Source organism: Ammodytes marinus (genome assembly GCF_949987685.1).
Source record: "Ammodytes marinus genome assembly, chromosome: 12".
Taxonomy (NCBI): Eukaryota; Metazoa; Chordata; class Actinopteri; order Uranoscopiformes; family Ammodytidae; genus Ammodytes; species Ammodytes marinus.
In genome coordinates, this window is record NC_137216.1 from 27,700,501 (window position 1) to 27,721,978 (window position 21,478).

General features: G+C 37.9%; 2 protein-coding genes across 3 annotated transcripts in view; both read left to right on the forward strand.

Annotated features, from left to right (window-relative positions):
* The first annotated feature begins 1,189 nt into the window (after positions 1 to 1,189).
* On the forward strand, positions 1,190 to 16,315 carry prkag3b (protein kinase, AMP-activated, gamma 3b non-catalytic subunit). Its single transcript, XM_080037771.1, has 13 exons — positions 1,190 to 1,287; positions 5,995 to 6,061; positions 6,378 to 6,514; positions 6,877 to 6,958; positions 9,475 to 9,533; positions 9,918 to 9,963; positions 10,159 to 10,213; positions 10,604 to 10,730; positions 11,000 to 11,165; positions 11,892 to 11,929; positions 12,164 to 12,310; positions 12,922 to 13,015; positions 15,040 to 16,315. The coding sequence occupies exons 1-13, from the start codon at positions 1,270 to 1,272 to the stop codon at positions 15,066 to 15,068; spliced, it is 1,065 nt and encodes a 354-aa protein (XP_079893897.1). The 5' UTR covers positions 1,190 to 1,269; the 3' UTR covers positions 15,069 to 16,315.
* Positions 16,316 to 17,856: 1,541 nt separating this feature from the next.
* The window catches only part of fer1l6 (fer-1 like family member 6), a 34,266-nt gene continuing 30,644 nt past the window's right edge, over positions 17,857 to 21,478 (forward strand). For both annotated transcript variants that reach the window (XM_080038669.1, XM_080038670.1), the window contains exon 1: positions 17,857 to 17,897. In XM_080038669.1, coding sequence (XP_079894795.1) covers positions 17,890 to 17,897 — 8 coding nt within the window. In that variant the 5' untranslated portion in view covers positions 17,857 to 17,889. The remainder of the gene's footprint in view (positions 17,898 to 21,478) is intronic.

Consider the following 21,478-nt stretch of genomic DNA (forward strand, 5'->3'; position numbering starts at 1 on the left):
CACAGCCTGCATTAACATAGCTGCAAACTGTGATACAAAGGGGCTCGTCACCCGGGGTTGTTCAGTGTGTGTCTATAAATAGTTGTAAATGTAATGGCTCTGTGAAACTTGAACATCCCCGACAGTAGGACTAGCTTAGCCTTAAAGCTGCACTAGTCTAATTTTTTAAACTTTAACCCCTCCCCCTCCATAAAGGCTCAGTCCTCTTCACAACGGTTTGAATCCAGCCCAGGTCGTTCTCTGCATGTCATTCCCATAGATAGTATATACAATTCATATGTCATTCCCCTTTCTGCCCCATTTCACATATGTCTCTCCAACCTGTCTAATAATAAATAATAATAAAAAAGACAACAAATTATCTTTCTATCTAAGAATTTTTAATGTGAAAGTTTTCGCTTGTGACAAAAGCCCAAAGATTTATAACACATATTTTAAGCTCCGCCTTCCAAAAAAAAAGTCCCAAGTCTGATCTGATTGGCCATGAATCTAACGGCCGGTTTCAATCGGCCAGTTGGATTCAGGGGTATCTGAGGGTGTGTGCTCATCACATAGTGGTGGTAGTGCTACGTTAGGTCAATAATGGGGGTGTGGCTTCTCACGCTATAACGTCATAAGGGGAGATAAATCTTGACTGTGGTATTTTGAACAAGGTTTTCCAGAAAGGCAAATACGTTGGAAGTCTCTAGATTTCAACGGGACCAATATTATTATTATTGAAAAAAATAATTAAAAAGTGCATTTTGCTTAATAGGTGGCCATTAACAATGCTGCAACCTGAGGTTATAACCTACACTATATGTTAAAGAACAACTTATTAGCCTAATATACTGTATATGTAGTCCCACCAAACTTTCCCCTGTATACATGTCCCCTCCCACTATCTCTCTCTCTCTCTCTCTCTCTCTCTGTGTGTCAGTGTGACTCTCTCTCTCTCTGTGTGAATGCCAAAGGCCTCTTGGTCCAGATTTAGCCCTCAGTCGTTCCCACACATTCAGACCTCTGCACAGTTTTGCCTTCTCTCCCACTCACTCCCTTTCCGAAAAACATTTTTTTCCAAGTCTTAACTTCCTCTGTATTGTCTATAGCCTTCCGTCAGCATGCTTGGGTTCCTTAATAACGCCTTAATCTAACATGGGACCAACAGCAGCAGTAGAACTTTCCAGATGTATGCGTTTGACGGTGGATCCAGGGTTGTATTAGTCCAGGATTTCCCTACTCGGTCTGGCCGCACACAGGCACACACACTCCTGCAACTCTGCTCAAGCAATGGAGCCTCTAGCTGAGGTAAGAAAAGCACACACTTTTGACATGTCCACTGGTGTACGTGTGTGTGTGTGTGTGTGTGTGTGTGTGTGTGTGTGTGTGTGTGTGTGTGTGTGTTTGATTGTGTGTGTGTGTGTGTGTGTGTGTGTTTGATTGTGTGTGTGTGTGGTGACATGCACAGACAAAAACACTACGGCTACTTTCCTATTACTTTTCACCTAGTTAGAACAAAACATCAAAACATGGTGAAGCAGTGCTGTGTTATTATGCAACTCAGACCTAAGGCAACTGTTGAACAGTTTTAAAGATCATATCAGGAAAGCCTAGACTCACTGCTTTTTAAGTGAAGGCTAAACACTTTTTTATATATAAACGGTTTTATATTGCTTATTTCACCCTTTAATTTAGCTGTTTAAAAGTTGTAATATTTTTATTTTTTAATATTTTTGTATGTATTTAAAGGCCTACTTCACCGGTTTGAATATGAAGGTGTATTGAATTCTGAGATCCTATGTAGTATAAATGTGCAAAAAAATTTAAATCGGTTCATCCTTGCCTGAGAAAAGACAGAAAGAGTGTTTTTTTTTTAACCCTATATTTCTCTTTCTCGTGACATCACAGAAAGAGAAATATAGGGTTAAAAAAAAACGTACTTTGTAAATATTACTGTGATGTCACAGTAAAAGACATCACAGTAATATTTACTTTTTTTTTGCACATTTATACTACATAGGATCTCAGAATTCAATACACCTTCATATTCAAACCGGTGAAGTAGGCCTTTAAGTGTATATAATACCTTGTCATTTGATTGATGTTGTATTGTGAATCTTTAAGTTGCCTTTGTGTACGAAATGGGCCTTACAAAAAAATCCTGTGTTGCCTTACCTATGTTTTCAATCAACTGTTTATATTTACCTTTTTAAAGCGACGCACATTCACAACCTGTTTTCATGTATAAATGCCAGATATAACAGGACCTATTAGTAATGGACAAATGGGCATTCCTACTATGGCTCAGACAGGACAGAGATGCCTGACCTGGCTGGGGAGGGCAGAGGTTAGGATAATTAGGGCAGTAAGGCAAGCTCCAAGAATAGTCGCTTAGTGGGAGACACTAAAGGGGTAGTTCGGAATTTTGGACATATGATCTCATTTCCAAGTTAGCCTGTGTGTTATTTATTCATTTAGTCGTTATTCTATCAACACAGACATTTACATCGATAGTCTGGCGTTATAATTGATTTGCCTCGGGTGTACTGTGGAGTGGGTAAGACTGTTTTTTATTAGCATGCTAGCAACAACGGTTGACTTGCACTAGCCTAGCACCAGCGACCTCTGCAACTAGAAGAACTGAATAAAATGTGTTTAAAACTGTCTCCAATGAACACACAGGCTAACTTGGAAATGAGGTCCAATGTCCCAATTTCCGAACTAACCCTTTAATTAATCAATCAATTAAACTTGATTTATGTCTGCACTTGACATACACAGAGAGGGCAACACAAATGGCTTGGCAAAATAAAATAAAAATAAAAACAATAAAACAGGTAGTGAGAAAACGCCATCCCAAACGCTCCAAGCGCTTGTATTATAATACATGTTGCAACAGTAAAATATGTCATGCCCAGTCGGATGAATGAACAATTAACACACCAATACTAGTACAATAAAAGAATACAGCAGGGTTTAAAAAGACTCAAATTGAGTAACACATACAGTAGGTTAAAGCTTAAAATAAATATGAACAGAAAACCTTTTTTGGGGGATTTTTCACGTGAAAGAATCAACACGACAAAAAAGGAAGTAGATATACAAGCACTCAACAAAAAAAAAAAAATCAAGCAAAATTAAGAATGCTGCATATTTATGAGGTACTTCAGATGTTACACTAGTGAGGTTATAAATACATATAAAAAAAACATTCACTATCAATGCAGACACATTTTAAATAAATGTGAAAATATAATTGTAGAACTAGGTTTCCTCATCTATATGTAGTTCATCCACACCATTTGCTGGGCTGCCACTCTGATATATGTATCTGTGAGCGTGTAATGATACTATGTTTGTAGCTGTTAAGCTGTGAGATGTCAGCAGAGCCACTGATGCCTTGATTTTCATTTAATTAATGCCTGCGATCGTTCTGGAGCTGCTAGCCTACGTCCGTCAACATTGTATTTCAACCAACACCATAGGCAAGCTGCCAGTTTGTATGTTAAATGAGTATTGTACACACAAAAAATAGGTATAAAGAACTGTAAGCGTTTTCTTAACCAACAATGCAGACACACCCAGCACTGACTGCCTTGGCATGTAGCACTATCTATTGATACTAAAAAATAAAAAATTAAGAGACCACTCCAAATGTTCAGTGTCTCTTGTTTTACTCTTTAAAGGCATATGTTTGAGGAAAAGGAACATTTTTATTTTATAATATTAACAACTGACAATATTTCTACTAAATTAACATTAAAAATATTGTCATTTAGAGCATTTTCAATAAGTAATGTAGAGATAAAGATTTAAGAAAAATCCAGACTGGTCTCTTAATTCTTTCTGGAGCTGTATATATAGCAGGGCTATTCAATTAGTTTTGAATGGGGGCCGGTTGGTGGAAATGATCCAAAATGAGGGGCCAGAAAATAATGCCTAAAATTGATGAGCATCACATCAATTTTTTTATTTTATTTATTTTTTACCTTTATTTATACAGATAAATCCCATTGAGACCGAAGACTCTTTTGCAAGGGAGACCTGTTCCCATTTACACGTTACCATTCACACACATTCATACACCGATAGCAGGCTAACTATCGACATTCACACGAGGCAAGGTGGGTGAAGTGTCTTGCCCAAGGACACAACAACAACTATGACACAGCTGGCAGGGCGGGGATCGAACCTCCAACCCTTTGATCATTGGCCGACCCGCTCTACCAACTGAGCCACAGTCGCCCCATCAATAGCTACATATACTGTAAAACACTACAACGACATAGGAGTGTATATATTGTCTTTATTTTATCAAATAGAGTTCACCAGTTTATAAAAAAAAATCCCTATTTTATTAACATAGGCTGCCTGTTGTTTAAGTGTTTAACAATCTTATCAGTTCAGGAAAACACAATAGGTTAACTCTTCAACAGCTTATCAAATACATAGAAATAAATGTACTCTAAGTGCAACAGTTTATCAAAATACAGGTAGGCCTAGGTTTACTAAGAGTGCAACAGCTTATCAAAAAACATAGAAATAAATGTAGGCTACTCTAAGTGCAACACCTTACAGTGTTTCACACTGTTCACACTGTTCAATTAAACAACGACAAAACTGAAGTCATTGTCTTTGGTAACAGGGATGAACAATTAAAAGTCAGCGCACATCTTAAATCTGTTATGTTAGAAAGCACACACCAAGCTAGAAATCTTGGAGTAGTCATAGATTCAGACTTGAATTTCAAAAAACACATTAAATTAATTACTAAGTCAGCCTACTACCACCTTAAAAATATATCAAGAATTAAAGGGCTACTGTCTCAGCAGGACTTAGAAAAACTTGTCCATGCATTTATTTTTAGTAGACTTGACTACTGTAATAGTGTCTTTGCAGGCCTTCCTAAAAAAATCAATCAGACAGCTTCAGCTAATTCAAAACGCTGCTGCTCGAGTCCTCACTAGGACCAAAAAAGTGGATCACATTACCCCAGTTCTGAGGTCTTTACACTGGCTTCCTGTCACTCTAAGAATTGATTTTAAAATATTGATGTTGGTCTATAAAGCCCTAAATGGTTTAGGCCCCAAATACATCGCTGACCTTCTGATCCCATACAAACCAGTCAGAGCTCTCAGATCGTCTGACACTGGGCTACTGACAGTCCCCAGAGTAAGGACTAGACAGGGAGAGTCAGCCTTCAGTTTTAATGCACCAAAGCTCTGGAATAAACTTCCAGGGGACTTGAGGTCCGCTTCAACACTCGGCTCTTTTAAATCAGGTCTGAAGACTTTACTGTTTCCGTTTTAACCTGTAATTTTAAATTTTATTATTTTTAAATGTTTTAATTATTTTATGTTTTAATTATATTCATGTTTCTCATTCGCATTTTTTTTTAATGTGTGCTCTATTCTTGATGTATTTTGTTTTTGCAACTGTAAAGCACCTTGAACGGCCTTGTGTCCGAAATGTGCTTTAGAAATAAACTTGCCTTGCCTTGCCTTACCCAAAATATGTTTGTCAAGGGGTCACTGTCCAGGGTCATGGGAGGCGCGCAAAAATTTTGGCTGTATTTTGCTCAAAGATGCCAATGCACAATACAGAAATAAACAACTGCTTATTTGAATACAAAAAAACTACAGACACTGACTTTACAGTTGTGCAATTTTGTTTGCTATGTGAAGGTACAAATTTTGTGCAAACATGCAAAGTTCTACTGGTGCAGTATTATGCAGACACACTAAATACAAATAATGGACCATACACTTACACTGCGGTACAATCGCGCCCGCAAAGCTGCATACACAGAGCAGCTGATAGAGAAACACTTGGAGACACATTTATTTACTGCAGATCGCGGCCTTTCGCGCAGTTATTACCATGCAAAAGCACACATCGCACGTGCTAGTACATTCATTGTGCAAAAAAAAAAAAAAAAAAAAAAAAATAGATAGTATATAGCATCAAACTATCTATTGATATCTAACTATCTATATACTGTATATTTGTTGTCAGGTCCCGTTATTTGAGATGGACAGGGAAGACGGTGAGGAAGACGATGTTCTCACAATGAACACCAGAGGTAAAGAAGAGAAGATTCATCTATCTATCTATCTATCTATCTATCTATCTATCTATCTATCTATCTATCTATCTATCTATCTATCTATCTATCTATCTATCTATCTATCTATCTATCTATCTGTCTGTCTGTCTGTCTGTCTGTCTGTCTGTCTGTCTGTCTGTCTGTCTGTCTGTCTGTCTGTCTGTCTGTCTGTCTGTCTGTCTAGATGCCTACTGTATATCAAAGCTGCAAATGAATTGTCCCTCTTTGGATCAATCAATCAAAGAAAGTTCTCCAATCTAATCATCTGAATCTTATTGAACCTGTTTTGTAGATGGCTGTACGTTTGCAACACGTGCTGAAGACATCGACCCCGACAGGTTCATATACATGAACTTCATGAAGACACACAGCTGCTACGACGCCATCCCCACCAGCTCCAAACTCGTCATTTTTGACACAACATTACAGGTATGAGTGGGTTGGTTGTCATTATTTTATTTTATTATTATTATTATTATTATTATTATTATTATTATTATTATTATTATTATTATTATTATTATTATTATTATTATTATTTATTTATTTATTTATTTATTTATTTATTTATTTATTTATTATTATTAATACTAATATTTTTTTTAACTGCAAATATTTTATTTTATTTTTTTATTGTTATTTTTTTATTTCAATTCTAATTAAAAAAAATTGTATTACATTTTTTTTATATATATACAAATTCCCTTTTTTTAACTGCAAAAATAACCTAAATTAAATTATTATTTGGTCTTGTGTTTATTTTCAAACCTGTTGTGTGTGTCTTTGCTAAGGTGAAGAAGGCTTTCTTTGCGCTGGTTGCTAACGGTGTGAGGTCAGCCCCGCTGTGGGACAACAAGCTGAAGTGTTTTGTGGGTGAGCCATCGAAAACCTCTGTCAATATCATCATAATATAATGCAACAATTACAATGCAATGGGTGTGGTTATTTGGATTTATGTGAGGACACTTATGTATATGTATTTGACTTTGTAATTGTTTGTTTTGTGTCGTTGTATTTCTATCACTTAAGTATTACTGTAGTACGAGATGCTGAATATCAAGGGGTTAATCCTCCAGTAACATTTTTAAAGGTGCACTATGTAACTTTGGGTGTGTCAAAGAAGTGAACATTTTCTAAGGTATATATTCCTATAACTGAATAAACAAACTGTCCTTTATTTAACCTTTATTTACCCAGGCAAGCAAATTAAGAACAACATTCTTATTTTCAAATGCAGCCTGAAGGGGAAGAGGGAGGAGAGTGCACTTCACTTTTCAACACTTTCCTCACAGGAAAATGTTGATGTTAGGAAGCTTGCTGAAAAGTTACTGTTTCACTGTTGTTGTTTACAGCGGCAGGGCCCACGGTTTGGTTTACAAACATCTTGTGTTTGGTTCCAGGTTCCTCAAAATATAATTTAGTTTTGATTTATGATGATAGAATTATTCAATACTAAGAATTCCATGTTTTGTAAACTAACTGCAGGCTCTGTGGATGTAAACAAATCTCCCTCCTCTGAAACATGCATATGCACCTTTAAATTAAATGGAATAATAATTTTCTATTTGACCGTCAGGATTTGCTCGTAAAATACAAAGCAGTTTGTTTGCCAGCTTTACACTAGGCCAATATTAACCCACTGATCTCAAGTACTCACTTAGAAATAGTTATTAAATAATGTCACCTCGATGTAATCCTCGGAGCCTGGCAGCTGCTCTCTGTTTCAGCTCCAGGGTTATAAAAGAGGGATCGGTTTAGTGTTTAAAAGTATCAAACTAGTATAAAAAAAGCAGGAAAACCTTCACACTTACTGTACAGGTGAAACTCTAGAATATAACAATTAGAATATCGTGCAAAAATGCATCTATTTCAGTAATTCAACTTAAAAGGTGAACATACTATAACACATAGACTCATTACATGCAAAGTGAGATATGTCAAGCCTTTATTTGTTATCATTTTGATTATCATGGCTTACAGCTTATGAAAACCCCAAATTCAATATCTCAGAAAGTTTGAAAATCACATTAAATCAATAGAAAAGGGATTTTAAATACAGAATTGTCGGCCATCTATAAAGTATAATCATGCATATGTACTCAGTGCTTGGTTCGGACCCCTAAACTAAAAGAAAATAGTAAAGTCTCATGGCTTGTAAATTTGAGTTCTCCTTCCTTTCACTTTTACAGTGAAGGCTAAACAATAATAACAGCTTGGCCTTGTGTTCGGTGCCAACTTATTTTTCTGTCTATACACAGTGCTGTCGACACACACACACACACACACACACACACACACACACACACACACACACACACACACACACACACACACACACACTCATTTGGTGTTGAAGAAGTGCTGATGACATGCTAGCATTTAATAGGTGTTTGACCTGTATTGGGTTCAGGGTTCCTCTTACTGTGGAAAGCATGTGCTTGTAGCTTGTGCGCTAACATTTAGAGCGAGGCAGGTCAACTACAGACATTTGCATTGCATAACACACACCATGAACGTCACCTCACTGAACACACACACACACACACACACACAAACACACACACACACACAGCTGAAGTAGGTGTTTATTTTCAGCTTGTAATCGAAACCCAAACAGTTTCAAGTGCACGCCCGCCAGCCTTGTCCCGGAGATTAAATGTGAAGTCAGCGATTCTGGAGAACGCTTGTTGTCAAAATCAGTGAATATCTCCTCATGATCCGCTACCTGTCCATACTGTGTGTGTGTGTGTGCTGACAGGCAGTGGATCGTGAGGAGATATTCACTGATTTTGACAAAAAGTTAGAGATACCTATTTTCTATTTGTAGATACTTACCATTATCACTATTATTACTATCAGCTTTATGTTGCATTTTATTTTGTCCATACTTTCTGTGTGTCTTGTGTGTCTCTCAAAAATGTATATCTGTCACCAGTATTAAAAGGTTTATTGTTAAAGATAAACATTGTCGGTGTAAGATCTTTGATGACTCATCCGAAAATATGACATGTGACTACTGTTAAGTCAGTTGTCACTAAGTCATTAGGGATGTGAGTGAAAACACACACACACACACACACACACATGCACACACATGCACACACTCACACACACACACACACACACACACTGCTGACTTCCTTGGTTTTGTTGATTCGCCCTTAAGTAACTGTGTTATGTAACAACTGTTATCTTTGCATATTCTCAATCATAACTTCATTCTGTTAACCTGTTAATCTATGCACATTCGTCTTAATTTACTGTTGTGGTTAAACTGATGAACCTGTGTGTGTGTGTGTGTGTGTGTGTGTGTGTGTGTGTGTGTGTGTGCGTGCGTGTGCGTGTGCGTGTGCGTGTGTGTGTATGTGTGTGTGTGTGTGTGTGTTCAGGTATGCTGACCATCACCGACTTCATCAACATTCTCCACCGTTATTACAAGTCTCCTCTGGTGAGCTGTGATTCTGATTGTAGCAAATAATCACATTAAGGCTATTGCGTATATACTGTATACAGCTCTGGAAAAAATTAAGAGACCACTCCAAATATTCAGTCCCTCTCGTTTGACTATTTATAGGCATATGTTTGAGTAGAATGAACATTTTGGTTTTATAGTATAAACTACTGACAACATTTATACCAAATTCCAATACATTTTTTGTCATTAAGAGCATTTCCATTAAGTAATGTAGAGATAAAGATTGAAGAAAATCCAAACTGATGTCCTAATTTTTTCCAGAGCTGTTTATTTATAAAAATAATTAAAAATCACATATCCATACTTTTATCTGGGCTATCAACTTTGCTTTGAGATGGTTGTTTGTTTCTTCTGCAGGTTCAAATCTACGAGCTGGAAGAACACAAGATAGAGACATGGAGAGGTCTGTGCAACACACGTTTCCCATCCTTATATAGTGCTGAAAGGGTTAAGAATTAAAAATACAAGGATTTCATTTCATTACATTTGGTTTCGGTTTCTCTCTCCCTCTCTCTCTCTCTTTCTCTGTATCTCTCTCTCTCTCTCTTTCTGTTTCTCTTTCTCTCTCTCTCTCTCTCTTCATCTCTCTCTCCATCAGAGATTTACCTCCAGTACTCCATCAACAGACTGATCAGCATCACTCCTGAAGCCAGGTGAAGACAGCCTCTGAAATATAATATAATATATATTTCATTTGAAGTAATTGTTTTGTAATGACACTTGATCATTTATAATTATATATCTAGAGCATATAGTCTATTTTGTATCTAAACTGGGTTCTATTTTTTTAATTATCTGTATTGCAAAACTATTTTTCTAGTATTTTTTTTAATCTTTCTTTTCTTGTCTATTCAAATATCATATAAATATGAATATCTGCCATTTGCAATATTTTTTTTATATGTATATACATTTTTCGGTTTAGGCTAAATGTAATCTGGCAACTCTCCCGCATTAGCAATATGCACCTCAGTCTGAGCTGTGTGTGTTAAAGTACCAACATCACCAACAATGTAATCATGGCTTTTCCCTTCCCTCCCCAGTCTGTTTGATGCGATCTACTCCCTGCTGAAGAATAAGATCCACCGTCTGCCCGTCATCGACCCAGAGTCAGGGAACGTTCTGCACATCCTCACCCACAAACGCATCCTCAAGTTCCTGCACATCTTCGTGAGAATTTGACTCTTTCTAATGCTAAGAATGTTTCTAAAGTAAGAGCTGGAGCCTCTCACAAGATTATTTACATTAATGAAAAACTCAGGACTCTGAAAATGTCCTTAAAACAGAAATATAAAATAGTAGAGAGGCTTTATCTGTGCCCTGGAAAAGGATGTCAACTCACAATAAAATAAATAAATATGAATAGTTAAAAGTGCAATTGTTGGCATGTATGCTTTTATTTTTTAAATGCTTTTCTATTTTTATTTCTTACCCTGTAGGGATCAATGATTCCTAAGCCCAAATTTCTTCAGAGGCGAATCAACGAGGTTGGGATTGGAACCTTCACACAGATTGCCACAGTGCAGGAGTCGGCCTCTGTCTACGACGCTCTGACTGTGTTTGTAGAGAGGAGAGTGTCCGCTCTGCCCGTAGTCAATGAGCAAGGTAGTGTCAACATCACATTCACAATTAATACAAAATAAGATAAGTATATTGTACTTTAAAACACGTCATTCATTTTATGCAGCCATTTTACATCACTGTTTCATTTTTATAATTTAATTGACTCCTTTAAGTTATCTGAATGTTATTTAACAAAAATGTTACTAGTATTTTTGCTATCTCTGAAGTTTAAATAAAGCTTGAATGAACAATTGGTTGTTTACATCCTCTAGAGAAATGGGCATTTGTTCGTTTTATGTATAGACGATTCACAGTTGTCAATCCAAAACACGCTTGATCCATTTTACCACTTAGAAATGACCCCTAACTTAAACTTGTCAGCAATGTTTTCCAGAGTACATTCTTCTTAAATGTATGAAAGACAATCTACACTATATAAATGTAATGTAATGTTTGGGGCGACTGTGGCTCAGTTGGTAGAGCGGGTCGGCCGATGATCAAAGGGTTGGTGGTTCGATCCCCGCCCTGCCACCTGTGTCATAGTTGTTGTGTCCTTGGGAAAGACACTTCACCCACCTTGCCTCGTGTGAATGTCGATAGTTAGCCTGGTATCGGTGTATGAATGTGTGTGTGAATGGTAACGTGGGAATGGGAACAGGTCTCCCTTGAAAAAGAGTCTTCGGACTCAATGGGATATACCTGTATAAATAAAGAAAGAAAAAAAAGAAATCTCTGGTCTGTACCTTTCTCTCTGTGTCTCCTCTGCAGGTAAAGTCGTGGCGCTGTACTCCAGGTTTGATGTCATTGTAAGTCACTTTGAAATCCCCAAATTACTACACAACACAGTCATAAATCTTGTAAACATTACGTAGAGTAAAAGTAGTTCAAGACATACCTTTTTTTTTATATGTAATTTATAACAGTAAATTAACGCTAATCAATAATGTTTTATAAGCAACAGATCGGCTTTCAAATTGCTGTCTTGTTCAGGGCTTAACTTGATAAAAATATATATTTTTCTCTTTTTCTCCGCTGCCCAGAACCTGGCAGCCCAGAAAAACTACAACAACCTGAACATGACGATGAGGGAGGCCATCGCGTCTCGAGCGTGCTGCATGGAGGGAGTCCTCAAGTGTTACCCTCATGAAACCCTGGAGACCATTATAGACCGCATCGCAAAGGCTGAGGTACAGTAACGCACATATACTGCAGTGCTGCCTGATGTATCCTTATTAAATGCAAGAAGAATACTTTTTACCCTTTGATTTATATAGTCCTGTGTGTGGCCAGATAAAAAAAATTATAGAAAACACAGATTTTTACTGACAGCAGCCTGGCTTTTGCCTTACACATTTACACATGTGATTATGCACACGCAGGGATTGAGACACACATTTTTAAATAGTTCTTCTTCAATAATGGCCCCCATACTATTTCCATTTTGCTGTTAAGAGCCGTAACTTAAGTACACTGTTAAAATGAAAAAGGTAGGAAAAACTCAAATTTCCAAAGCGACGTGTGATTTTTAAATTTTGAGGCTAAACTAAAACTCGTGACTTTTCAGGAAAACTGCCTACATTTACTGATTAATACTAATAATCGATCATTCATATGGCCTCCAAACTCAAAAATCTGGTAAATACCGTTGCCTTGAAATGTTAAGTTTTCCTAACTTTTATCATTTTTACAGTGCAGTTGTTTTATATCACCTACAGAATATAAAACAATATCACATTTATGATTACAGAATCACAATAACCGACATTTTTTTTTGTTGTTGTTGTGGTTTGTCCATCAGGTGCATCGGTTGGTGTTGGTGGACAGGGCCGACGTGGTGCGAGGGATTGTCTCTCTGTCCGACCTTCTACAAGCCCTGGTCCTCAGTCCTGCAGGTATTAATGCACTCGCCGAATAACAGCAAACTCCACCTCCTCCACTCATCCTTTTTGCTCCTTCTCTCAGTCCCCCAAACGGTTAATCTGTCCATCTACCTGCCTTCAAGTCCTCAAAAAGGCTTCTTCCTCTTCAAAATCACTTCTGGAATATTTTCGTCAATGTTGTTGTGATGCACCAAACCTAAAATCATCTCCTTCTTCAAAAATAAACCACCCACCTCTTGTGAGACCTCATCCAAAAGTGTGTTCTACTACCATCGTCTTTTCATTTCTTCTAAACACTCAAATGAAATGTCCCAAGAGCTCCTGGCCCTGGAAAAATACAACAAAAGCCCTAACAAAGCCGTTTGCCCAGACAAAATCAACTGCACAACTTTTGCTTTCATTATTAGATACTCAAATCTTCGATAATCCAACTCCGTAACCAGTTCTACCTCCTCCAAAATCCCGAAGTCCTCCCTAACAACCAACCAAGAAGTTCCCTTAACCTCCTCCAAAAGTCCACACATTCTCCCAAACGCCACAGTTTCATACGTCTGTTCCAGTTGAAGTTCCTTCCTCTGAAAACCTCTGCGCCAAACTAGCACATCCCAGGTAGGAAGTCTTGTCTACGCTGCCGGTGGCTTTCTGTCTGTTTTACGCTGCATCTTCCGGCCCATTTCTAAACCGATCCCTTAATCCCTACACACTCCCACTCAAAGTCAGTCCATACGGTGCAGCAAAACGTTGCTACCCATTCGCCTGCTGGAAGACGGACAGGGCAAGATGCACCAGAAGACGCAAACAACTGTACCCCCGTGCTTATTCAGTTACATAAACATTACAAAAAAAGTACAGTATGTATGGTTAGAAATACCCGGATGTCTACTACATGCTATTTTGGCGATTCTGACCCACAGTCCAGTGCGCACTGGAAGTGACGTCACATCGACGGAGCCTCCAATGTTATGATGAAATAAATATGTAAAAGTATGTCCCAATTGTAGCATACTGCATCCTAACTAGATTCTTTTTATGGTCAGATGTAGTATGTAGAATAGAAAAAGGAAAGAGTGTGCGATTTGGAATGCAGGGAATCTCTCATGTAAGGCTGACTGGTCTGGAACAACACTTGATACCGTGGACCCTCTGTGCGAGTAGATGGAAAGTGGATGGGGTAAGGGTGTAGGGTGTAGGGGCCGGTTTGGATTTGGGTCTCACTCTTCCTTTAAAGTAAGTGATGCTCGCCCGCTGCCTGTTGTGGTCATTCTGTAGATTCTCCAAAAGGAAAGTGTGAAGGGGAACTTGGTACTGATGAAGTGATGGCATCAAGAAAACACACCTATACCGAGTTCCCATGGGAACCCTTTCAAGACTTTAAAAGTTTTTTGAAAATAGAGCCTAGTATTTCTTGACCTCTGTCCGCATGTCATTCTAGCACGCTGCATCTACGTCAAACCAGATTTACCCCAAATGATAAACCTGAAGGAACTATTCGCACAAGAGGGATGTAAAGCTTTGATGCAATTGTTTTTGATGTCCGCTCTGTGATCAAAGTCCACTACTTTATGTCTCTGGAATGGCTTACTGAACCTTTAAGTGTTTGTGTTCTGTTCGCAAACACTGCAAATACGGAATAGATTATAGATTTTGTGTAGCGAATGTTTTATGTCCACACATTGTTATGTCCGTCACATACAGTAAAGTTTGCTGAAATGTATTTTTTCAAGGCAAGAAAATATTTGGGCCACTTGACTACACACAAGTTACAAGTTGAGTCAAAACTTAAACTTGAATGAATGAATGAAAACTTAAAGAAACTATGAGGAACTTTGAAATGTTTATGAAAGAGTAACAATTTTCCTCTGATCATCATAAATGACCTGTTACAGCAAATGAGACCATCACTAATGCTACCGCTTTTGTCCACAGGGGGTGCTTAAAAAACCAACAACAACTGAAAGTTCCTCGTAGTCACTTTAAATGAATTAAAATGTCTTCCTCTGTTAAAGTTTAATTTTAAATTTTTTCATCTTTTCCAGATATTTACGAGCGACACAGTCAAGTCTGAAGAGATGGACACTGAAGTGAACTTTAGGTTAGCAGAGCTCATTTGTGGGCTGAGAAGTCACTGGTTTGAAATCCCAGTCCAGAAGAAAAAAACATGGAAAGAGAAAGTGAAAAAAACTTTGCCCTTTAGCAAGGCACCTTCAAGCCCCAAGTGAAGCTGCCAATATAACGCTGCGTTCCATACAACTCGGAAGTGTGACATTTTTCCTTTGTAATTTCCGACATTCAACCTCAAAGTCAGGGTAGATGGATACATACACTCCGAGAACTCTTTAAAGACCTACTTCACCAGTGGAAATATGAAGGTGTATTGAACTCTGAGATCCTATGTAGTATAAATGTGCAAACATTTTTGAAATCGGATCATCCTAGCCTGAGAAAGGGCAGAAAGAGTGTTTTATGGTCTCACTGTCTCACTCTACATTTTACTAGTAAAACTAGTGTGACATCACACTAGTAAAAATGTAGGGTTACGATTAACAGGACAGCTGGGCCAAGGCCAATCATAGTATAATAGTGATTTTATAATGATAAAATGCCGGTTCTGTATGGGTGAAGTATTCCTTTAAATGGTGTTCCAGTCCTATTTTCCTAGTAGGACATCGAAAAAAAATCGACTTCCCAGTTGTCTGGAACGCTTTTTAGATTGGATATCGGAAATTACAACTGCGAAATCCTACACTTCCGAGTTGTATGGAAGGCAGCATAAGACTGTGGATGTACTGGGTAAGCCACCAGCATTGAACTGTATATACATGGTGTATGATGTTGAAGTGATTGAACACATCTAGAGACTTTCAAACTGACCTCGACTAAAGTGTGACATTTGAGGATATTTTTCCAATCTGTGTTCACTTGGAAATTGAGTTGTTGATACGACGATATGATAATAAAAAATGTTTTACCTTAAAGCGGCTACGAGGAACTTTTAAATATCTTTTAAACAGCCTAATTTTTCCTCTGATAATCATAAATGACCTTTAACAGCAAACGAGACCATCAGTGCAAATAAAGCAGTTTTTATCTAGTTTTTATTAATGCCTTTGGTCTGGTCGCACACCCAGTCCGATTTTCGGCTCGCACCGGCCAGCACACGCTAGAAAACAGCTTTACGACAGCTGACGTCGTAAAAATACTACCGCTTTTGTCCAAAGGGGCCGCCAGCTGCCAAAGTTCCTCGTAGCCACTTTAACTTTCTGGTCTTAGATTAAAGGACACATTACACATGCATACTTTGAAAGTATTGGATTTTGGGATTATGATCACATTTCTTTTCTTTTTTGTAAATGCACTAATGCTTCTGTTCTGTCACTGTCAAGAAAAATAAATAAATGTTTTGCCTTGAAGTGTATTAAGAACTAATCTTTTTTTTTAATTGCTTAAATGACACTATAGTTTTGTTTTGCAATTGATGGAATTCAGTTTAAATATGGCAAGCATGTCTAGAAGAGATTCTCATGTTGCGTTGCCCCCCCGGGCCAAGGCCCCGCTGCAGACGGTTCGAATCCCGCCCGGGTCCGTTCTCTGCATGTCCTCCCCTCTCTGCCCCTTTACACCTCTGTCTCTACAAACTGTCTAATAAAGCATGAAGAAATGCCAAAAAACATCTTAAAAAAGAAGAGAATCTCATGCACAGTAAACAAGGGTTGCACTGTGAGCTATAGTACAATCACTATTAGACAAGACAGTTCACAAAACAGAATACCAAACAAAAACAAAACAAAACGTATTAAATTACGTGGTATCATACGTCATTAAGTATCATGGACAGTGGTCATATTAGTTTACTATCACTGGGGTTTCACCTCTCTCTCTCTGAACTGCATTGTTTTGTATTATTAATATTATCTTTGAGATTTGAAAACTTGTGAAAATGGGCTCAAAATAGATTGAATTCGGATTTAATTTGATCAGAAGTGAAGCTTAATATTTGCAATGTGATTGTGGTGCAGCTTATAAGTGGATTGTGGACAGTTGATATGATAAGAGGGTGTGTGTGTGTGTGTGTGTGTGTGTGTGTGCTTCTCTATATGCTGATGTGTGTGTGTGTGTGTGTGTGTGTGTGTGTGTGCTACTCTATATGCTGAGGTGTGACTGCTCTGTTTACCAGGGGCGGCTCTGTTAACTCTGCCAGTGTCTTACATCCTGGTCACATGATTACCAGTCTACATACACACACACACACACACACACACACACACACACACACACACACACACACACACACACTATGCAAACAGCTCTGCTTCTTGTCTACATGACAGCTGATGTATGTAATGGTATTGTTGGTAAAAACTTAAGGAGGTAGCGTTGTGTTAGCTAAACCATAGTCAATGAGTCACTTAAATTATTTGACAGGCAATGATGAAAAATTATGATAAATCGAACTCATTATAATACAGTAAACACCAATGCTAGTAGGCTATTTTCTAACATTAATGCTTATACTATTATTGCAACCCACGCTGCCACCACAGTTGCTATTAAATATAACATAAAATAAGCTATAAAACGGAAAAGGAAAATAATCTAAAATTAAATATTTTTCAGAGACTTTCACTTTTGAATTTCCAGGTAATCCAGGAAGGAGCCAGCACTCATGCATCAGCCACACACACACACACACACACACACACACACACACACACACTCTGCTTTTACAACTTCATCATCTGAACAAACACTTCACAAACACCAATCACTTTTCTCTGCTTGGATAGTTACTCAACACTTGAACCTGAATGTCTAAATTCTTGCCTGTATCGGAGCTGACTCACACAGACAGGACCAGCCAACCCTATGAGTGATTACTGACTGCAGACATGTCCAGGTAAGAGTCCAGCGCTGCCCTTTTAATTACAGACAATTATGCTATTTGGTGATGAGTCAATAGGCCAATTATTATTATTTATTTTTTTACTATGGCTGATTTTTTTAAACGCTGATAACTTTGATTGTGTGTGAAGTCTGCTGCAACGTAAAGTCCCAGATTAGGACAATTTTAGTGACATGGAAATGTGTGTATGGCTGCAGTGTGTTTGGTCAATGTGCTATATTTAAGACAAATTGTTAGACTGATAGTCAGTGGTCGTGTCTGTAATTTGAATATGTGGATATTGCATTTTTATACGATATAATATATGATATGATATGATAGGATATTACTTCATTGAGAAGGAGTTTTTTTTTTTTTTTCAATACGCACTTCGAGAAAAAAGTCAAAATGTCAAGAATAAACTCAACAGTTCAAGAATGCAGTAAAGTTGGAAAGCTGTGGACTGATTCAATCTTCTGGGTTTAATAACTCGTAAGCAAAACTTTACTAAATCAGAAACTCATTTTTATGACCATCCTTGCTATGCTTTTTATGGTTGGCTAATTTATATACTGTAGTTTCTGACGGGTTTGACCTGCTATATCTGAGCAGATTTTTTATTGGTGGAGCAGTTTTGACTTTGAAGGTAGCAGACACACTCTTATCTGCAATCGTCTGGAGTGGTCCCATTAATATGTTTCATATTTGAATGATTGTAGTGAACTGAATACGCATTACTCATTATTTTTCTCTATGACTCACTCAAGTGTGTTCAGTGTTAAGTCAGACGGATTGTTATTTAAGGTGCTTTAACTTTTCACTTTTTCTTTCTTTTGGCGCATGGAGAGCTGTTTTTTCCCCAGTTTTTCAGTTTTACCCCGTCTTAGTGAATATCTGATGTTGTAGTGTCTGTCACATAAGTGTTCATGAGATATACGTGTGATGTACTATTGAACAAACATCTCATGTTACCACTTCACATGTGTGTTTGTGGGTATAGCTCCTTCCTTCGTAAGCTACAACAGTTGCAAGTCAATACTCTTCAATACTATCATTTTACAACAGTTGCGTTCAATCCATTCTCACCTTCAGGATCCTGGCACAAATGTGAGTGGAAAGATCATTAGGTGTAGGGTTATCACATCCGCTAATCTCAGGTTTGATTTTGACCTTTCACTATTTGGGATGGCAAATTTAGTGACAGTATTATTGGCCATGCTGGAGTATCTCAATGCATCCCTTTCCAGCATCCAACAGAATACTTAAAGGAATACTTCACCCATACGGAACAGGCGTTCTATCATTATACAATTGCTATTATAATATAATGAATTAGGTTTTTCTTCCCTCAGTCTTCCGTTGGCCCAGCTGTCCTGTTAATCCTAACCCTACATTTTCCCATGTGTGATGTCACACATGGGAAAATGTAGGGTTAGACAGTGAGACCATAAAACACTCTTTCTGCGTTTTCTCAGTCTAGGATGAACCAATTTTTTTTTTAAAAATGCACATTTATACTACATAGGATCTCAGAGTTCAATACACCTTCATATTTCCACCGTTGAAGAAGGGCTTTAAATTGGCTGTTTATATCCACTGTCCCAGCCCAACAGCACAGGGTTTTATGGGGCTTCCCTCCAGACTAGACAACCCCAGACCACTCCCACAGACACATTCCACAAACAGGCCATCAGGAAAAAGTAGACTCTACATATCGGACCCCATCCATAACCTCAACAACCCTGTACCATCTGTTACTCTTAGAGAGGAGATGTCATTCCCTGCCCCTAAGATTCAAATGAGCCATGCCCATCTCTGAACCAGAATCCATGATTATTCGGCCTATTCGACTTTACACCAACTATTGTCCCTACCATTCGACCCTATGCACAGGGTTTTTAGTTTGTAAGCGTGTATTTATGCTTGTCTAATCAGTGTTGACTATTTATTGAATGAATGTTGTTTTAGTATGACTTTGCCTGACCAAAAACTTAATAAAAAATAAAGTTATTTAATTGTTTATTTAACTGACGGACCCAGTGGGGCATGGACCACATTCTAATCCCATAACGTTATTTGTGGAAAAATCATATCAGACACATATTATTGTTCAAAAAAGTTTCAAAATTTTAGAGTATTGTTATTTGTCTTATGTAATGCATGTCTCGAGGGGATCTTTAGTACGACTTATGTTTGCATTGTTTCATCTTTTGGTTTTTGTGAATAATAGCTATTGTCAGAGCAGAGACAGAAGTAGCCTACTGACGTTGTGATAGTTCTGTGGCACCACAAAACCTCTGAGGATGTGTATGTAAAGGCTTGTCATGTCTCACAGACGTCTGACAACATATTTTAATCTTTAATCTTTGCACAGGCCGCATTATGACTCAACGTAACTACGACTTTAAGAAATGCTGGTGACTTTCTGTGGCACCACAAAACCTCTGTAGGATGTGTATGTAAATGCTTGTCATGTCTCACAGACACCTGACAACATATTTTAATCTTTAATCTTTGCACAGGCCGCATTATGACTCAACGTAACTACAACTTTAAGAAATGCTGGTGACTTATACAGTAGCACTAAGCACAGGTTGGAAGAGTTGTTGTTCTTATCAGTTCTGTCATCACAACAAATTCTAAAAAAATTCATAAAATGACAAGTAGGACCACGAGAAACTAAGAAACTGGACCAGGAAAGGCACACATTATTATGTGGAAAAAGAGCTCTTTCTTTCCCATGCGAAAGTGTTTTGCTGATAATCATGGTAGCAGATGTTCTGAATCAGGATTAATGTCTCTGGTATTTAGACATCCGGGTATTTCTAACTAACTAACTACTAAATCTGGTCACAAGAATTTGGACATCCTAAATCTTTTTTCTACCATACTAAATAGTAGATAGTGTAGGTATTGGAACAAAGGAGCTGGTCAATGGGGCCCAGGAAGGTTTGGAGTTTCCCCTGGAGGGAATTGTAGCTGGAGCTGCTGGCCCCTAGACCCGGATAAGCCATTGACGATGAGATGAGAAGCGATCTCTCTCAAATCCAATTCGGTTAACTGAAGAAAACACTATTGAGATGAAAGCCTTTTGTGAATAAACAGTGATGCATATTTAGTAATACGTGTTAACAGCTCTTATTGGTGCAAGGAGGACAGGTCTCTTTACCTTAACCACGAACTAACACAACATGAAAACAAGCCACAAGTTAAACATGGGGATGATAAGGTTATTAAACATATTGTCTTGGCAACAAATGTGATGGCGGTGACCTGGGCACTTAGATTTGAAACATAACTGCAGAAATATTTATTTTTTCAAGACTGGGTCAAGTTTATTTATTTGAAGAGTTCAGGAGCATAGAGTGTGTTGGGGCATCTTTGTGAGGGCCACTTAAAGGGTGTTTCCCTGAGTGTATGTTTGCAGTACAGTTATGTCAAATGATAAAGGGACAGCTATAAAGAGTGAGCAAATTAAAATGATTACTGCGAATTATACAGGGCCATTAAATCTTTAAAAAAAAACAGATGACCATAGCTTGCCCAGAGAGCCTATTAGAATACAGAGATGAAAAGGTGACAAATTGGATGCCAGC